This window comes from Halichoerus grypus, chromosome 2 (assembly GCF_964656455.1).
Source record: "Halichoerus grypus chromosome 2, mHalGry1.hap1.1, whole genome shotgun sequence".
Lineage (NCBI taxonomy): Eukaryota > Metazoa > Chordata > Mammalia > Carnivora > Phocidae > Halichoerus > Halichoerus grypus.
In genome coordinates this window covers 17,088,778-17,108,820 of record NC_135713.1, presented here as the reverse complement: position 1 = coordinate 17,108,820, position 20,043 = coordinate 17,088,778, and the positions used below count along the sequence as shown (strand labels likewise).

Below are 20,043 nucleotides of genomic sequence, written 5' to 3'. Positions count from 1 at the left end.
GCATGTTACAGAGAGATTTCAGTGGATAATTTTGCTCAGTGTGTGCCACGTTTCTTTTGTTCCAAAGACATAAAAATCTTCGTTATCCTGGGAATTTTAAGAGAAAATTGAATCGAATTTATTTTGTGTATAAAATGAGAAAGTGAACAATTCAATTCTAAACTCAATCTCTGTAAGAAGTATTGGATGATAAGAGACTGATGACACGATGTAAAATCTATTTTGTGCATATAAACTACCACATATAAGTTCAAAATTACAGAATTTAATAGAACAACTGAATAGTTCCTTTTTCATGTTACTTTCTTGTGTGTAATGATATTTCTAACCAAAACCTACCACTTAAAATTGATTAATAAATAGAAAATCATTATGAGTTATCATAAGTAGAATGTGATATTTAAAATAACTAATGACTCGTTGTTAAACTAGAAGTGTTTATCTATGTCCCGCTTAAACTTAAATCCCAAATCTGGTCTGTTCACCACACTTTTGGAAAATTTTCTATAATCAATTGGAATTGATTTTTTTCATCATGGATTAAGAAACTATCAATGTAGCTGATTTTCATTTGCGAGCCCTTTCCAATACATCAAAAATCTTATTATCTGGGCCGAAATTTGAGCTCAGGTATAAAACACCCTTAGGGAGTGAGAGGAAAGAGAGGCCTGGCTTATCAAGTGTCAGCCTATAGCAACATATATAATTTATTTTAAATGTTAATAGTAAAAATTCATAATTCACTCTCAGACATGAACACAGTCAGCCTCCACGTCAGTGTCTAAATTCCACACTCCCTTTCTCTTTGACCCTAAATTTCTTTGAAATATTCCATAATACCAGGGTTTATCTAGTTTTTCTTCCCATATCTATCTACCTTATTTGTACACAATCTCTCTTTTTTCACTTAACATTTTTCATCTCTATTTTTCACTTATTTAGCAGATTTTTGTGGGGATTAAATGAAGTATTGGTATAAAATATTTTATTTTAACGTCTTCAATACTTTTAGAGCAGTTTAAGTTTACAACAAAACTGAGAGAAGGTACAGAGATTTCCCCTGGCCCCCTTACGACCACACATGCCTAGCCTCCCCCATTACCAACATCCCCCATCAGGATGGTACATTTGTTACAACTGAACCTACATCATAATCACTCAAAGTCCATAGTTTGCCTTAGGATTCACTCTTGGTTCTGTACATTCTGGGGGTTTGAACAAATATATAATGACCTGTATCCATAATTATAACATCACGTAGAGTGTTTTCACTACACTAAAAATCCTCTGTGCTCTGCCTAGTCATCTTTCTCCCACCCCCACCCCTGCCAAGCCCTGGAAGCCATTGATCTATTTATTGCTTCTATAGTTTGACTTCTCCAGAATGTCATAGCTGGAGTCATGCAGTATGTAAACTTTTCAGATTAACATCTTTCTCTTAGTAACATACATAAATTACATAAACATACATAAATAACATACATATCTTTTCACAGCATACTAGGTCACTTCCTTTTTTTTATTTTTATTTTTTTTTAAAGACTTTATTTATTCATTTGAGAGAGAGCGAGAGTGAGAGCTAGAGAGAGAGAGAACATGAGCAGGGGGAGGGAGAAGCAGACTCCCCGCCAAGCAGGGAGCCCAACACGGGACTCAATCCCAGGACCCTGCGATCATCACCTGAGCTGAAGTCAGACACTTAAACAATTGAGCCACCCACGTGCCCATAGGTCACTTCTTTTTAGTGCTAAATACTATTCTGTTGTCCGGATGTACCAAAGTTTATTTGTTCACTCACCTAACTAAAGAACATCTTAATTACTTTCAAGTCTTGGCAATTACTGATAAAGTAGTATAAAAATCTAGGTGCAGGTTTTTATGTGGAAATAAATTCTCAGCTCCTTTGCATCATTACCAAGAAGTGCATTTGTTGGACCATATGGTAAGAGTATGCCTAGATTTGTAAAAAGCTACTAAACTATCTTCCAAAGTGATTGTACCATTTGGCATTTTCATTATCAATGAAATGCTCGCATCCTCGCCAGCATTTGGTGTTCGGTATTCCAAATTTTGGACATTCTAAAAGGTGTGTAGTGGTACCTCATAGTTGTTTTAATTTGCTGACTGAACAGCTTAGTGGAACATCTTTTCATGTGCTCATTTGACATCTGTATATCTTCTTTGGTATGAGTTGTTCAGGTCTTTGACCAATTTTTATTTTTTTATTTATTTATTTATTTTTTTTTTAAAGATTTTATTTATTTATTTGAGAGAGAGAATGAGATAGAGAGAGAGCATGAGAGGGGGGAGGGTCAGAGGGAGAAGCAGACTCCCTGCTGAGCAGGGAGCCCGATGCGGGACTCGATCCTGGGACTCCAGGATCATGACCTGAGCCGAAGGCAGTCGCTTAACCAACTGAGCCACCCAGGCGCCCATTTTGACCAATTTTTAAATTGTTTGTTTTCATATTGTTGAGTTTTATGAATGCTATTGTTTTCCAGTGCAATCAGAATAAGCAGGGATTTCTAGTAAAGGTGTTGTCTTTCTTTAATATTGTCAACTACAGGATAGATCCCATTGTAAGCAGGAGATTCTGATGGATGAGTAACTTAAGAAGATCATATCAAAAGCTTGCATATACTCAATTATCTCATTGGGAATAGCTTCTGCTGAGTTTCTGGCTAATGACTACCCAAAGAGATCAAGGAGAGATTGTAGATATGCAAATCAAGTCACTGATAAACATATACAATTCAGATATAGCATTATGTGATATTCGGCTCAGAACCAGCACTAAGATATCTGGCAATGCGATTCACCGAAACTCAACTTTTCTCTTTCCCTTAGTTCACACAATTCTATTCCCTCCATAAAATAGTTCCTCACCTTATACTTCATCACCTTCATCCTAGACTTCTGCCATCTTAGGTGGCAAAACCATATGTGTACTTCTTGTCCATTCTAACTCACTTCATCCTCCCAATATTGTGTTTTTCTTATCTTTTATATTCACTAAAATCATCAACCATATTGAATCCTATCATGATGCTTACCATTTTTTGCATATTGAATAAATATGTATTCACTTTTTAAATGCCATCTCCAAAAGGCAGAAAATGAAAAGATACTTGAGAGTTGGGGATATTTCCTTGTTCTCTCACATACTACATGCAAAATTTAATTTGATTTTAAGATTCTCTTGGTAAATTTATCCTAATACATAGTGAAATGTAGAATGTATATGTATGTGTATGTGTGCATTTGTATTTTTCCAAATTGACTATAAACAGATCTGATATATAAATATAATTGGTCTTGGGCGCCTCGGTGGCTCAGTCAGTTAAGCAACCTGCTCTTGATTTAGGCTCAGGTCATGATCTCAGGGTCCTGAGACCGAGCCCCACGTTGGACTCTGCGCTCACTGGGGAGTCTGCTCCAGCAAGCTCTCTCCCTCTTCCTCTGCCCCTCCCTCTGCTCTCTCACTCTCTCTGAAATGAATAAATAAATCTTTATATATATATGTCTTTTTTTTTTTTAAAGTTTGAAGATCTGGGTGTTTAGGGTTTAATCTCTGCTGTCTTACACAATACAGTTAAGAGTATACTTTCTTTCTCTTTCTTTCTTTCTTTTCTTTCTTCTTTCTTTCTTTCTTTCTTTCTTTCTTTCTTTCTTTCTTTCTTTCTTTCTTTTTCTTTTATTTCTTCCCTTCCTTCCTTCCTTCCCTCCTTCCCTCTTTCCCTCCTTCCTTCCTTTCCTTCCTTCCTTCCTTCCTTCCCTCCTTCCTTCCTTTCCTTCCTTCCTTCCTTCCTTCTTTCTTTTTTTGTAAATGGTTTCTCAGTCCTTAGCTTCTATAAATGGAGTTAATGGAAGCAAAATATCTTCAGTACATATGCAAGTAGATGTCATACAAAAATCAACTTTGGACAAATAATTCTCTTGAGGGTCCTAAACACATCACAGTAATAAAAAAGTTAAATAGGGCAAACTCCCCAGATATTAATGCATTAAGCTGCTACTGTAGTGTCTAAATTCCACACTTCCTTTTACTTTTTCCCTGAGTTTCTTTGAAATATTCCATATTAACAGATTCCATCTGCTTTTTCTTCTCATGTCTACCATTTGTACACAAATGTCTATTTTTTTCATTTAACATTTTGTGTGTTGTTCATACTGTTATTTTCCCTGCATCCTTCAAATGATCTAAAAGTTGACAATATATCTTTTAGTGGTGCTTAGTCCTAGCTATTGTTAAATGTCAGTTGTCTCCACTTAGAATTAATGAAGTAATTTGTGGAAGGTAGTTTCTGATAAAGAGACTAACACACTATTTCTTTTTCTTAAAGTGATCTTTAAAAATGCCTCCTTATGTAGAGTCCAGTTTCTCATTTTGTATAACTCTAATCACTCTTTTTATTCTAGTTCTTATTATTTAGCAGAGAGCAAACTAATTTTGTATTTATGGCCTGTTTTCTTAGAAAATACTGAATATTCAGATAGCAATTGGGAGAAAACATTTTATCCATAAACCAAAAGGTTATATAAAATATTCATTAAGATAAAACAGTTAATCCTTTTTTGAGCACTGCTTACCTTATATCTTTCTGTTAGCATTCACAATGTGAATTTTAATATATATATATATATTTATATTTATATATATATTTGCAAAAGACACATCTGATAAAGGACTTTTCTCCCAAACATACAAGAATTCTTTAAAGTCAAGGATGAAGGAGATGAAATAGAGGGTGAGAAACTATTTTAATTGAAGGGAATGGAATTATGTGAACAAAGGTAAAGAGAAAAGTTGAGTTTTGGTAAATTTTACTTTCAGATTTCTATTTTAGGTTGTATTTTATCAGTGACTGGAATTGTATGTTTGTAATCTCTCCTTGATCTGCTTGGGTAGCCATTAGCCAGAAACTGAGCAGAAGCTCCCTCCAGTTGAGTATATATTAGCTTCAGATATGCTCTTACCCAATTATTCATCCACCAGAATATCCCATTTACTATTGGATCTATTCTGTAGTTGACAACATTAAAGAAAAGCAACACCTTTATTAGAATTCCCTGCTTATTCTGATTGCACTGGAAATGAAAGAAGCATTCCCTCTAAATTTATACCAATGGAATGATTAAGAATAATTCATTTGAGATGTTGTTTATTGAGAACTTAACTTGCTATGAAGAATGAGAAGATCTTTTGTGAATAAACTCATTGCTTTCTTCCTCAAATGACCGATCCATTGACAATCAGTAAAATAGGAGCTACTGCAAAGAACATGTACCAAACGGACAAGTTTACTTTTATTTGCTTTGGTGGCAATTAACTATCAATGTATAGTGACATCATTTTTAAAAGATTTTATGTATTTATTATTTGAGAGAGAGAGAGAGAGAGAGAGAGTGAGCGCTCAAGCACCGGTGTGAGCAGGGTGTGGGGGAAGGGCAGAGGCAGAGGGAGAAGCAGGCCCCCCACTGAGCAGGGAGCCCGATGCAGAGCTTCATCCCAGGACCCTGGGATCATGACCTGAGCCGAAGGCAGACATTTAACCAACTGAGCCACCCAACATACAGTGACATCATAATAACTAACTTATTCCTGGCTTTGAGCTGAGCACTTTGGTCGGATTTGTTTGAACATCACAACTGACATTATTTTACAGAAAGAGAAACTGAGGCCCAGGAAGATCGAATTATGTCTTCAGTAAGAATGAGAATAGGATTTAACTATAAGCATCCAGATTCTAAAAGTCAAACTCATTGCTCCCCTTCTTCAGTGTAATTGAGATACTCACCTAAGTTTTTGAGTTGCTTTTTAATTTTAAGATTGCTGAAAATATAATTAAAATATCATGGTTTTCAGTAGGTAATTAAACAAAATTGATAGACATACGTACAAGGTTCTCTGAACTAATAAAAAATGAATTCTCCAGCCTAAAAAAAAAAAAATTCATCCATATTATGAGAATCATTGGTTTATCCCTTTTTATTGTTGTACTTCATTATAGGACTGTTCCACAGTATTTTATACATTCACTAATTGATGGGCATGTGAGATGTTTCCAGTTTGGGCCATTATGAATAAAGCTGCTATAAACTTTCAAAAAAAAAAAACAACAACAAAAAAACCCTAAAATTGATAGAAAGTCAAAACAAGTCAGTAAATATATACAATATTTAATCCTTAAAATATGATAACTATGGACCATATTATATACTTGGAAGTATTCTAAACATTTTACATATGTTTCCCTGATTTAAACCCTACAACAACTTTAACTAAATCTGAAAAATGTTTAAATTATTATTTTTTAAAAGATTTTATTTATTTAGTGAGAATGCACACACAAGAGAGAGTGAGAGAGAGAGAGCAGAAGCAGGGGCAGAGAGAGAAGCAGACTTCCTGCTGAGCAGGGAGGCCGATGCGGGACTCGATCCCAGGACCCCAGGATCATGACCTGAGCTGAAGGCAAACACTTAAGTGACTGAGCCATCCAGGCGCCACCTAAATCTGAAAAACGTTTAATTGAACTATGACAATATTGACATTTGTCAAGCTGGAAAAGCAAATACCAAATTATACAGTTGTTTTATTAACATTTTGGGGTTATGTATTGAAATAAAATCTTATTATTTGAGATTCAGTACCTTTTATTTTTCTTAACCATGAAGTTCTTATAAGATTTAGACATAACTGAGGATTTATTGACAAAATTCAATGGATCTGTAATACAGATTTACAGGTCTAATTTTTACGTGGATTGGATCTTGACAGTCAATGATGAGTTTGCTTTTATTTTTAAACAAATTTTATATTAGTGATTCTAGTGATACACCCAAGGAAATCTCAATAGCTAAGTGTCCAGATATTAGTTAGGGTGATAAATTATTTTGAAAGCTATCTTACTATGTTTCATGTTAACTCCTCAAGATGACAAAACATCCAAGTTGCTTATATATACTTTATAACTGAATTTTTGAGTTTACCTTTTGCTGGTTCCAATTCTTTGCTTTATCTTGAAATGCTCAGGAGTACCCCATATAAGTTACACACATTTTATAGCTCATTCCTTTCTATGATTTCTTTAATTGCTTTTAGAAAATAGCCTTTTCTCACACTTATTTGAAATTTCACATTATTTTGATTTTTTTAAATGATCAGTTACTTCAAATATTTCAGAGTTATGAAACCCTCTCCTTAGAAAATATTATAAGACTATTTGATGAATTGGGGCATCTGGGGTGCACAGCGGCTAAGTGTCCAACTCTTGGTTTTTGGCTCAGGTCATGATCTCAGGGTTGTGAGATCAAGCCCCACATTGGACTCCACACTCAGCACGGAGTCTCCTTAAGACTTTCACTCCCTCTATCGCTCCCCCTGCTCTCTCTCTCTCAGATAAATAAATAAATCTTAAAAAAAAGAAGAGTATTTGACGAGTTAGGAGAACGTGAGTAATTTTCAGAGTGTAAATGAGCTAAAGAATAAACAAATTGCAAGGAGGAGATAAAACTCAGTTATTAGGAAAAAATGGGAAATAAAAGCTGTCTTTCAAATATGATGTCTATATTCAGGTCTTAAATGGTAAATGACTAGTTAAAATGGTACCTTTCTTCAGAGACATTTGGCCACAGCTACTAGAGAGTAAATAAATCCAACTGTGACTTGCAACAACAGGCAATTGATTCAGTTCAAAGAAATAGTTTTGGGGGTGCCTGGGTGGCTCAGTCTTTAAGCATCTTTCAGCTCAGGTCATGATCCCAGCCTCCTGGGATCAAGCCCTGCATTGGGCTCTCTGCTCTGCAGGAAGCCTGCTTCTCCCTCTCCCACTCCCCCTGCTTGTGTTCCCTCTCTCGCTGTGCCTCTCTCTGTCAAATAAATAAAATCTTTAAAAAAAAAAAAAAAAAAAAAGAAATAGTTTTGTCAAAGACACCTGAAAAAAGACTTCAAAATTCATATGTTTGCATATTCAAAGATACAAAATAAATAACTCTGTGCTTGAAATGTGATCAGGCTATTATTAACAACAACAGTCAGATGTTCTTATAAAATAATACAATTCATACATAAAGTACAAGATGCTAGGGATAGAACAATAAACCCGGTGATGAATCCTTCCTACTCTCTAGAAACTTTCTCTAGAAACAAGCTACAATTAGTTTGAGAGAGACTGTAATGCCAATTAAAATTGATAAATTAGATAAAAGAAGTACGAAGATAAAATTTTGTAATAAGGAAGCAATAAAGCTGCCTGGAGGGATTTGGTATGGCTTCAGGGGAAGAAACATGAGTGAAGGGACGATCACATTATTCACTTACTGAGTCATGAAGTACTGTCCATATGTTTTAATACACGAGAAAGCAGAGACTACCTGTTTAATAGTGAAGCTCTTAACTGCAGAACCCAAATTTGGATCAATATTTGCCTAAACTTTACTTTCTTCCCATTAGAGCAAGCTGCTTCAGAGTTTCTGAAGAATAAACCCAAATCCGGGTATAAAACTTGGGGCGAAGATAAAGTTGGCATCCAGATACATAAATGGATACAAGTCAGAAGATCATATAGGACTATTTAAAAAGGACTTAAAAAATGAGAAAATCATGGGGTGCCTGGGTGGCCTCAGTCCATTGAGCATCTGACTTTGGCTCAGGTCACGATCTCAGGGTCCTGGGATTGAGTCCCACATTGGGCTCCCTGCTCAGCGGGGAGTCTGCTTCTCCCTCTCTCTCTGCTTCCCCCCCCACCCCGCTCATGCTCTCTTTGTCTCTCGCTCTCAAATAAATAAATAAAATCTTAAAAAAAAAAAAGAAAAAATCTTAAGTAACCTGGAGGGAAAAAATATAACAACTATAATTTTAATAAACTGTAGATTATGATGCATTTATCTTTCTTTAAAGATGTGTTTTAGAGGTACAGATCTGAGATTCAACAGTCTTGCACAATTCACAGAAGGGCACGTTCTGCATGGAGCACTGGGTGTTATGCACAAACAATGAATCATGGAACACTATATCTAAAACTAATGATGTAATGTATGGGGATTAACATAACAATAAAAAATTAAAAAAAATTTAAAAAAAGATGTGTTTTAATGATATTATGTGCGTCCAAAAGGAAAATTTGAAGACAGAAGGGTTATGCCTTTATTAAATCATTATAATTTATAAAATGGTTAGTTTAACATCAAGCAAGCAAGAGAAGCTCTCTAAACTATCTATGCTATAACTCTTAATTTTACTAAGAGGAAAGTTAGAATGAGGAGGATTAGGAAAAAAAAAACAAAAAACAAAGAGGAACTAATAGGAAACTAGGAACTACTATTTAAAAAGTTCTAGAGAAATGTTAGGATTTCTAAGAAAAAAATGTAATTGTGATTCTTGATGAAGCAATTATAATCTTAATTGTTGCTGTATGTGGCGTAGGTTCTCAATAAAATGTGGAAATAAATTGAACTGAATTTACTTTCATTTAATTGTCTTCCCCAAGACAAAAACAAAAGAAACAGTGACTAAAAGAAGACAGAGGGAAGAGATTTTGATTATTATCACATTAACAAAAGAAAATTTCCTACCTTGACCTGAATCATTACTCCTAATCTTTATTGCTTAAGGAATGAGATGTAATACTTTTAGAGTAACTCACTCCCATCAAGTACTTTTTACAAAATGTGTTTGAGAATTTAGCTTTTCCATTAACTGTGAGAAAGTTATTAGGCAAATTAAAAGACACAATTTTAAGGAGAGTGCTTACCTAATGAAGAGAAGAAAACTTTTTAAGGCATTTCTGAAAACTCATTTACAGAAAAGTAATAAAATTGTACTCTGTCAAGTGGTCTGCACAGATTAGGTTAATGCTTTAATTTTTGATTTCTATTCAATTGTTAAAAGAGGTTTCTTAGCAACAGCGGCTGCATACTTATATGAACTATACATTTGTTTCATCATATATAGATCATAAACGCATTTTTTTAAAATTTAAATCTCATCTACTTACCAGATAAGCATAAGGTGATTCAAATTCTCTATTTCAGGGTTTTGCTCATTTACACTGGTGAGTGAGGCCAAATTAGACAGTCCATTGTTATACAGTGGCGATTAATTGCAGTTAAAATATCACTGTAGCCATAGATTGGGTGTGGACTATGGCAAACCTAAAGTAAACATGGGATCTACACTCTGGGAGGGCGTATCTCCTGAAAACGATCTAGACATTTTAGGACAGGGTCATGTCTTCTCTGAAAATGTCTAGGAAATGTAGGAGTTCCATTTTCAGTTTCGTCGGTGGTCAGTTCTTTAATTGCTATCTTGCGCAGAACATCATGGTTTAGAGTGGTGGTTGTTGCTTCATGATGACTGTTCAGTCGGGCACAGGGCTGGCTCAGTCTCACAGACAGGACGTCAGGAAAATGCCAGGACCTCGTACTAGAGCCACAGTCTTGCAGTCTGATCGGCTGTGGGAAGATGCTGAAGATGTTTAGCTGAGTAGAAAATGTTCAGATAAGTTTCAGTAGTACTCCAGAAGAAGGCAGGAAGCTTTTTGAGAGGATCACATCCAGAGAAGGGACGTACCAAAACTTACGAGGTGGCGGAGCTAAAGATTAGATACCAGATAATAGTGAATAAGAGACAAACAAAAACATCGTTGGGTGAAATAGGGCCTGGCTGTTCGTGCCCGTGGACTGTGTTTTAGGGGTTTGTGTGGGAGCGTTGTAGTTCAGGTATTTTAACGTTGCTATTTTGAAGTACATGACTTGACTAACTTTGGCCTTGTGTTGACCTTGCTGTGATTCCCAGGCTAGAGTAATGGTGATAAATATATTGCTCATTGAGCCTTTTGATGAGCAGAGCCCTTTCACATAAAATGTTCTATTTAAAATTGGTAAGACTACATGATGATAATCATAGAGAAAACATTGATGACCTGGTTCAAGTATCAGCTCTAAAGCTTTCTATGTGAACTGGGGCAGATTCCTTAGTATCTCTATGCTTCAGTTTTTTCATCGGTAAAATAGGGAGATGAATAATACTTATTTTTTAGGGCTTTTGTGGGGCTTTAATAAGGTAACACATGTAAGCATTTAGAACAGTATCTGGTACATGCTAAGATTTCAAAATGTTTATTACTGTGGTCGAAAATATGTGTTGGAAAAAGATTTTTTCACTCTATGTATCTGCTATATAAAGATTTATATAAATTCAGTTTCTGTTTTTGTTTTTTTTTAATTAATTTTCTTGGATTGTTTTAGTCCACGTAAAGAAGGTAACATCTGTTATTAGCAAATAGGTTAATGAATAAAGAAGATAAAAGGACATTATTAGCTAAGTTCACTGTTTTATTTTTTTAGAAAGTTGTTCTAATATATAGAGTAATTAAACAACAGTGGCTCTTTTATATGTGTTTGAGGAAAATACTTCCGTACAATTGCCCCATTGCCAATAACAAAATTGCCCCTTAGTTTCCATAATATGATTCTTTCCTATCTGTGGAAATAAAGATTCTACCTTTGTTCTGGCCTAAGTTCTTTGTAGCCGTAGCCAGAAGCCTCCCCCACCCCCAGCTCTTCCCACAGCCGCTGTTAAGGAATCTTCTACTGCTTGGAAAAGTTTTAATATTCAGCAGGTTAAGGAAACCCATGGTCAGCTTTAGAATTTTAGTCTCTGCTGAGCTTTCAAGGTGTCAAGACCCTAAAATAATATGAACATCAGGAGTACTAAATCTTTCATTATTTCCAGTTTCCCCTTGAGCATAGTGACTTTGCAATAAAGAAGCTGTCATTGAGAGTCTTCTTTATAGCAAGGTGGGTAATAGCTACAGGGAGAAAAAATAAGGAACTGTGTCAAGTTAGCCCGACTGCCATTATGATTCCTGAGTAATCACGGCATATTTGCATCTACTCTTTTATATGCAGGTACTTCATAGATTGGAAGAGTGACGGGGACAGCTACTTTACAATAGACGGAACCGAAGGAACCATCGCCACTAAAGAACTACTAGACAGAGAAAGCACCGCACAGTATAATTTCTCCATAATTGCGAGTAAAGTTAGTAAGTATGGCCTGGACGGAATCAATGTTACACTGCAGTTCTTTGGATTGAACACTCTCAAACGAGTCCCCGCTGAGGTGTTTTTCATTTTTGGACTGACAGCTGAGTGGTCTCCTGGGGAAACTCAGAAACTTGCTCCTTTTCCTCATAGCATAAGTCCAGAGAAATTTTGACAGTTGCCAGTGAGCCCTGTTTGCAGGCTTGCACGAATATCCAGCAGTGCATTTCATTGTGTGACCTCATCCTTTTCCACGCTCTACCCTCAACTATCCTCCAGCATTCCAACTTCTCTTCCACACCCGACCTCCATATAGGATGTTATTGGCAGCTTCAGAGGCCGGGCAGGAAGAATTAATTCTCACACAAAATCGCCTATTCTGAAATCTTTTCTGAAACTGAAGAGAGTATTTTTAAGGTCACCGCTCTTCCTTCTCTCTCCTTTTCTTAGAATGTAACTTTAATGTTTTGTTTTGTTTTTGTTTTTTTTTGTTGTTTTTTAATGAACATCCCTGTGGAATATACAGGAGCTCTAAGTACTTTTCTTCAAGGAGTCACTCAGAATCGATAGGATTGTTAGGACCAATTCATGGTGTTGATTTCTGGTTGGTCCTGAGGAGAATCCTCTACACTGAGAGTGACAAAGCTCTCAATATGTTTGACTGGACAACCTAGGATACTGTTACAACTTCCTAAGGTAACAGATTACTGGGGGGGGGGGGATGGTGACATTTGGTTATCAATGTAATTGTTTGCACAAGAAAGTGCATCTTCCCATCCATCTGCTTATGGTCTCTTGAAAGTTTTGGGGAAATCCCTTCTGAGCATCTTTCATTTTGTTTCTTTCTCATCTTATTTTGTTCATCTGGTACACATACTTTGACAGCTAATTTCATTTTTCTATGCAGGGAAGAGCTAACAATATTTCTGTTGAGGGGTTTTTGTTCAGTCTCAATTCAGTGGGGTGTAAATATTAAATAGTTTTGTTTATCTTCAACAATTGCTTTGAAACACGAACAGTCAGACACCTATTCCCAGGCCTTAATGATATCTTTAGCTGATTTCATTATGTTGTGGTTATTCTGATTACTAAGGGTAAGACTAACATAAAAGAACATATGGCTTTCACCTTGTTTATTGGACCACTGACCTGTCATGTGAGTAAACCGACTACCCCGAGGCTGCCATACTAGAGAGGTCACACATTGGTGGTCAGGTTGACCATCCCAGTTCAGCTCAGCCTTCCAATCATACCTACCAGTGCGCTGCATATGTGCATGAAACAATCTTGGAATCTCTAGCCCAGGCCATTTGCTAGAGTAATACCACAGTGCAGCCTCCGCCAATGCCATGTGAAATGGAACATATACTTGGACCAACCTTGCCCAGGTGCTTAACTCACAACATTGGGAGAAGGACTAAAATAGTAATTAGTTCAAGCAACTACATTTTAAGGTCACTTGTTGTTAAACAGCAATAGAGGACTGCAGAACTCAAGGCCACCGCAAGTTGGAACTGTGACTCCTCGCTGTTGGGGATACAAGTTTTCCCGCCTGTTAGAGTGGAAAACACAGAGGGAAGGACAGATACATAAGTCTCTCTTATCTGCCCCCATATAATACTCCATTGCTTGCCACTGCTTCTAGGGCTCAATGGACTGGCAGTAAAGGTAGTTGCCGGAGCTCCAGTGGCGCAATCAGTTAGCGTGCGGTATACAGTAAAGGCAGTTGCCCAAACACTGTCCTCTTAAGTGATCTTTGAGTTATTTGATGTGGGGGGCTCTGGACATCCCATCTACAAGGGAACTTGATATGGGAACCCATGTGGTAGACCTTCCAACTTCTTAATTCCAGGGTCCCCTTACACAGAGGACAGTATTCTTGGGTGAGTTTATAGCATGATTTCTCAATTTTAGCTTTCTGTTGTGCCCACTTGACCCTGAGGACACTCACACATCTTTGTCACACTGAACAGGGACTTCCCAGGCTGTTCTACTGAATGGTTTCTCTGTCCGGCCACCTCCTTTCAAATCTGCCCTTCTTGCTCAGTTAGGCTCTGAGAGCAGATCATCCAGTCAGCTGCCTGAGCAGACATATCATCAGGAGAACAGAACGCTGCTCTCCCCTTTTCGGAGGACACCGTTTTCTTTATGGTGTTTTCCTGGTCTCCTTTCACCCCTGGCATCTTTTTTCCCCTCCTATACTGCATCCTATTACAATTACGTTTGTTACTCATCATTCCTTTCATGTTGACTTTCAATTATTTCACTCAACCAGAATGTTGGGGGATAGCTTAACCATATTGTAGATAGAAAATAAACTTTGGTTTTCTAAGATCTTTGGCAAATGTGGTGAAAATGAATTAAGCTATGGAGTATAAGGCTTTCCTGAACCATTCACTCTAATGGCTTGTACATTCTAAATGACAACTAAGCAGAGGTAGTCTCTTCAAATAACTTTTGTTTGTCAAAGACATATTGACCATAACAAAAGATTATTTATTAGAAAACTATCTAATCTGGGGCGCCTGGGTGCCTCAGTCGGTTGGGCGTCTGCCTTCAGCTCGGGTCGTGATCCTGGGGTCCTGGGATCGAGCCCCACATCGGGCTCCATGCTGGGTGGGAAGCCTGCTTCTCCCTCTCCCTCTGCTTGCCTGCCTGCCTACTTGTGATCTCTCTCTCTCTCTGTCAAATAAATAAATAAAAACTTAAAAAAAAAAAGAAAACTAATCTTACCTAAACCTTCCTATTAATACACACATACACAAAACGTGCATATTTTTTGAAGTGGGAATAGTAGGCTTCCGTACCTTAACTCAGGATGAAAGTCTGCAGATAGTTCATCAATCACCTGTAGCTCGGGAAGGTCTCTTTCTTGGCCGCAGCTCTGTAGACCACCCACACCATCACGGTGGTGTGACGGCACCGACCAGCAGCAGCTCTGATACCTCCGGTCGGAGACTTGCACTTCGCCCGCTTACACAATGAAAGGAGGGTATGCACTTTTGCTGTGGAAGCAAGTGTCACTGATCCTCCATTTTAGATTTTTCAGCTTTAGAGAAATCTATTTTTTTAGCTATCAGTATGATTAGGGCACATGCTGGCTCTAGTTTTTACCTAAATGCAAATTAGGAAACCCTAGTGGGTAGATTCTCATTAGTTACGTTGGCCCTTACTGGGAAATATGCAGAACTGGGACTTAGACACATAATGGAGATATATACATATATGTCTCTCTCCATGTATGTAACCTTATCCATATATCCATATATATGTACATATATATGTAAAATCTTATACAATATAAGAGTGATATCAAATTAACATTTCTAAAATAGGTACCTCTGTTCTGTTCCAGTACCTATTCAAAGACCATTGTGTAGATTTTGGGACCCCAAGTAAGTCTGCTGGGGTAAATGCTATGTATCCATGTGAAAAATAAAGAGGCTGAACACATACCACATAATAATTAAAGATTTACAATAAGAATAGCTTATTATGGGTTTTATTTTGCTTGAATTCACAGAGTTTAAAAGTAAAATTTATTCATGTTCTAATGCATAAGGCTGTTTTCATCGATCAAACTAGCCAGCTGGGCAGGAAACACTATCTTTATGGTGAATGACTGAGAAATAAATAGTTTACACTTGTACTGCCAAGAAGAAAAAATTATGTAAGTATACCTTATTGCAGATTGAACTAGCATGTGTTTTGGCCTGACCCTTGCATAAAAATTCTCAGGCAAATGAAATGTTACAATGATCGAACAACTTCCCATTAATTAAAAAGCAGTCATTAATCAGTGTTGCTATAGTTGGAGATCCAAATAATTTTATTAGACTCCTAATAATTCTTTTATGCATTACTGCTTTGCTGTTTTTATGATACTAATCTTGAGAATTTCATAAAAGATGGAAACTCCAAAAATTCACTTCACTCAAATTATCAGAAACTTTCAATACATAAATGTTTCCAATTTTTTGGGGGGGATTACTGTAACAAATATAATTAGGCAAAGATAATTAAAAATATCTACATTAAAGCCTTAGAACATATTTTATATAATTATGAAATAAACCAATGATGCCAGAGACAATTCTTTTCTTGGTCAATACTTATCCAGATGGCAATGGATTGTTTGCATTTATTATGAAACAGGTCAAAAATCACTGAATTGATTCACTAACTGTTATATTTGGGGAAAATACTTTATGTAAATACATCATTATAAGCTGGGATTAAATTGTTGGGTAATTATTTTTTGAGGTTATTTGGGATATAGAACTATTTTGTTAGGACTTCTTTTTACTTCAACATAATGCAAATGATATCATCTTCATATGTACAGAAAAATTAAACTCTGGCATTACTATCCATAATTCAGGCTAAACATAAATTCATACATTTGTTTTCTTAACTTTGTATAGAACATCATTTATGTGCAAAACACAATTTGTTGTGAGTTATGAGAAAAACGAGACCAAAGTCTATGCTTAAGGATATTAAAGTTTAGGAGCAGTTAGAAATTGACCAAAATAGAGAATTTTAGTAAGTTATAACCATGTGAATTATGCTGAATTCCAGGGACTTTGGATTTAAGGGTGTTCTTATACAACCTCCAGGGGGAAGTTGCAGAAGGTTATAAAGGACCAGAGTGTGGTCATTAAGTGATAAAGGGTTTAAACACAAAGAATTAGATTTTGTGACAGAATTTTCCAAAGAATTTCATCCGCCTGCATGCCACATAACCATGAAATGATGTTCTTAGACCAAATGAGAAGAAAGTACCTAATTTTTCTGAAATGATAGTAAGTAATAATAATAATATAAACTAACAGACTAAACAATTCTACTCGCTTCATATATATTCAATCAAGATGAGTATTATGGTCCACACTGTGAGGGTGCAGAAATAGAAGCTCAGAGAGATTTTGTTTGTAGCTCCATGTCACACTGGGAGTGGTGACCAAATGAGGATGGGAGTCCTGGGCTCTCTCACTCCAAAACAGAATCTCCCAGGGACAATTAATCATTTGCCTAAGCTTATTAGATATATTTTAAGTGAGTTATTAGTTGAACTAGTCAAGGTGATTTTCATATGCATAGATAATTAGAGTACAAAATAGTAAAAAATTATACATTTGTAATGTACATAAAATTAAGTTGAAATTTTTGTTAGTCTTGACATCTATCATCTATCTATCTATCATCTATCTATTATCTATCTATCTAGGCTTGTTAGACTGTTTATCTATCACAATTCTGTAGTGAATTTGCATGTTTCAGAAATTTTATTGTGTACCGACTGACATCTACTAACTACTCATATAAAATCACCTTTTTAAAAATCAAATCAATAATGGGTATTATTTGCTTTCCAAATACAAATTTAATTTGTGGTTAGATTAAAGAAAGTCACTTGAGAAGAATTTTTAAAATCATCGAGAGTTTAACATAAAGTGAAATGGCATCTACAGTCTTGTTGACCATGGGTGAAGAATTCAAGGAGAATATGTCGACTATCATGGTGCCAGTAGGTCATGATCCACAGAAGTTTCTGGTTTTATCAGCTGTGTTGAACCCACTTTCTTCTCAGTTTAGTCTGTTTTTGAAAGAATATTTGTTCATTGATATGTTCAATTTGCTAGAATGCACTAGGCTCTGTGTTAAATCCTGGAGGTTTTAAGATGAATATGAAGTAGTTCTTGCTCTAAAGGAATTCAGAATATCTAAGGCTTTATGTTATTGCAAATATTTAAAATTAATGATAGTTTCCTCTAGTGTTTTCATTGGGAAAAAAATTGGTGATATTTTTAAAGGTTCCTTTTTCTTTAGAGATCAGTTTTTGTCACCCACAGCATAGAAAGTAATATTTGACTTTAGCATAGATATATATGAATAATTTAAATCCTCTTTATGGATTGCTCAGTCTAGATACATATCATACTACTGTAATTGAACAGAAGCTATTATTAGATATGGTTTATCTTAACTTGTAATTTGAAATTGAACTGATTTAAAGAGAAAAGAAAAAGAAAGCTTGTGTTAGCTTTTTGTTGTATCTTGCTCAGTTTGCACTATAATTCAGGGTTTTTTTTGTCATAAAGAGCTAAGATTTCATTCTTGAAGTTATTGTAGTTGCGATTTAGTACATAGTCACAAAATTGAATTTTTAACACTGATAGTTATTCAAAAGCAGATGTCATCTTTAAATAAGGAAGCCCAACAGCTCCGGCATATTTTAACATACTAGGAACCCTGTGTTTGTCAATGCTTTAATGTTTTCAAAACATTTTCAACTACATTTCTCATTGGTGCTTGGAAATATTCTATTATTTGGCCAGTATTTATTGAATATTTAATATGTAATTTAAAATCCACACCCCTTTGTCCCTTGAATGTAAACTGGGCTTTCTCACGGCATGGTGGTCTCGACAGCAGCGTGAGTATTACTCTTTGGAAGTAAGTGATTATCACGTACCTGGGTAGATCTCAGGCGGTGTGCCTTCTCTGAGTTAGTTGATATATATCATGGTGCAGTGACAAGCATAGTAAGAAGATTTGGATTCCAGTCTTGGGTCTGACAAAAAAAAATGTAGGGCAAGTTTATACCAAAGTTTTCTCATCCCTAAGTGGGCAATTAGAGATCTGTAATTTTCAGACTTGTAGATCATCAGGATACTTGGTCAAATGAAATAGTAGGTGGAATCTCAATGTGTACTACGTTGAAGAGAACTGTGGATAAAGCCAATGATTTTTCTTTGCCCCTATAAATTCCTTAGCCCTAAGGAGAATGGCATGAAGGACATAAGTTCATATCAATTCTAACTTCCTATTTAAATTTAAAACTTAGTTTCCCATCCATGAGCATGGAATGTTTTTCCATTTCTTTGTGTCATCTTCAATTTCTTTCATCGGTGTTTAATAGTTTTCAGAGTACAGGTCTTTTACCTCTTTGGTTAAGTTTTAATATTGCACTGTATGTTAGCTAACTGGAACTTGAAAGGAAAACTTTTAGAAAATAAATAAGGGGTGCCTGGGTGGCTCAGATGGTTAAGCATCTGCCTTCGGCTCAGGTCATTATCCCAGCGTCCTGGGATTGAGCCCCGCATCGAGCTCCCTGCTCCGCAGGAAGCCTGCTTCTCCCTCTCCCACTCCCCCTGCTTGTGTTCCCTCTCGCTGTGTTTCTCTCTGTCAAATAAATAAATAAATAAATCTTAAAAAATAAATAAATAAAATTTAGTTTTCCTAGGATTTATTAACGGTTACAATGCTAGTTACTAGCGAACATTTTCTAAAAGAGATTTCTGATTATAGTTTCCAAAAATGGGCATACCTTCTATCTCTCCCTTCCCATATGTTCTTCTGACAGTGAGGCTGACATTCCTTCCATCAAGAAGTGGGTTGTATCTTCCCCTTGAATTTCAAAGTGGACTAGTGACAGACCTGACTAACACAGAGGAGATGCATTTCTATGTGACTGTGTTAGGTCATAAATGCAAGGGTTTCTATCCAGATTTCTCTCACTTTTGAAATACTTGCCCTTGAACTTTAGCCACCATGCTGTGTAGAAACCCAGTCTCCATAAAGAGACCATGAGTGAGTATTCTTGTCTCTACCTCCAGCTGGATGTCTAGCAGACCAGCAGCATCAAGGACCAGCCATGTGAGTAAATGAAACTTTAGATGAGAAAAGCACCAATTCAGGAAGAAATGCCAGTCTTCTTTTCTTTTCCCCTCCCTTCCTTCCTTCTTTCCTTCCTTCCTTCCTTCCTCTTCTCTGTTCCTTTCTTCTTTCTTTCTTTCTTTTTTTTCTTTTTCTTTCTTTCTTCTCTCTCTCTTTCTTTCCCTCCTTCCTTCTTTCCTTCTTTCCTCCCTTCCTTCCTTCCTTCCTTCCTTCCATCCATGGTTTAGGTGCATTTTATTTGTTTTCTTCCAAGATCATCCTACAAAAGAACAAATGTAAAAATCAAAGCCCTGGCAAGTGGGTGAGAACAACTTC

At 36.2% G+C, this 20,043-nt stretch overlaps 1 protein-coding gene across 1 annotated transcript in view; it reads left to right on the top strand.

Moving 5' to 3' along the window:
- CDH12 (cadherin 12) overlaps nt 1-20,043 on the top strand; it is a 986,307-nt gene that overhangs the window by 947,553 nt on the left and 18,711 nt on the right. The window contains exon 9 of the mRNA XM_078066589.1: nt 11,911-12,047. Within this exon, the coding sequence (XP_077922715.1) occupies nt 11,911-12,047 (137 nt within the window). The remainder of the gene's footprint in view (nt 1-11,910; nt 12,048-20,043) is intronic.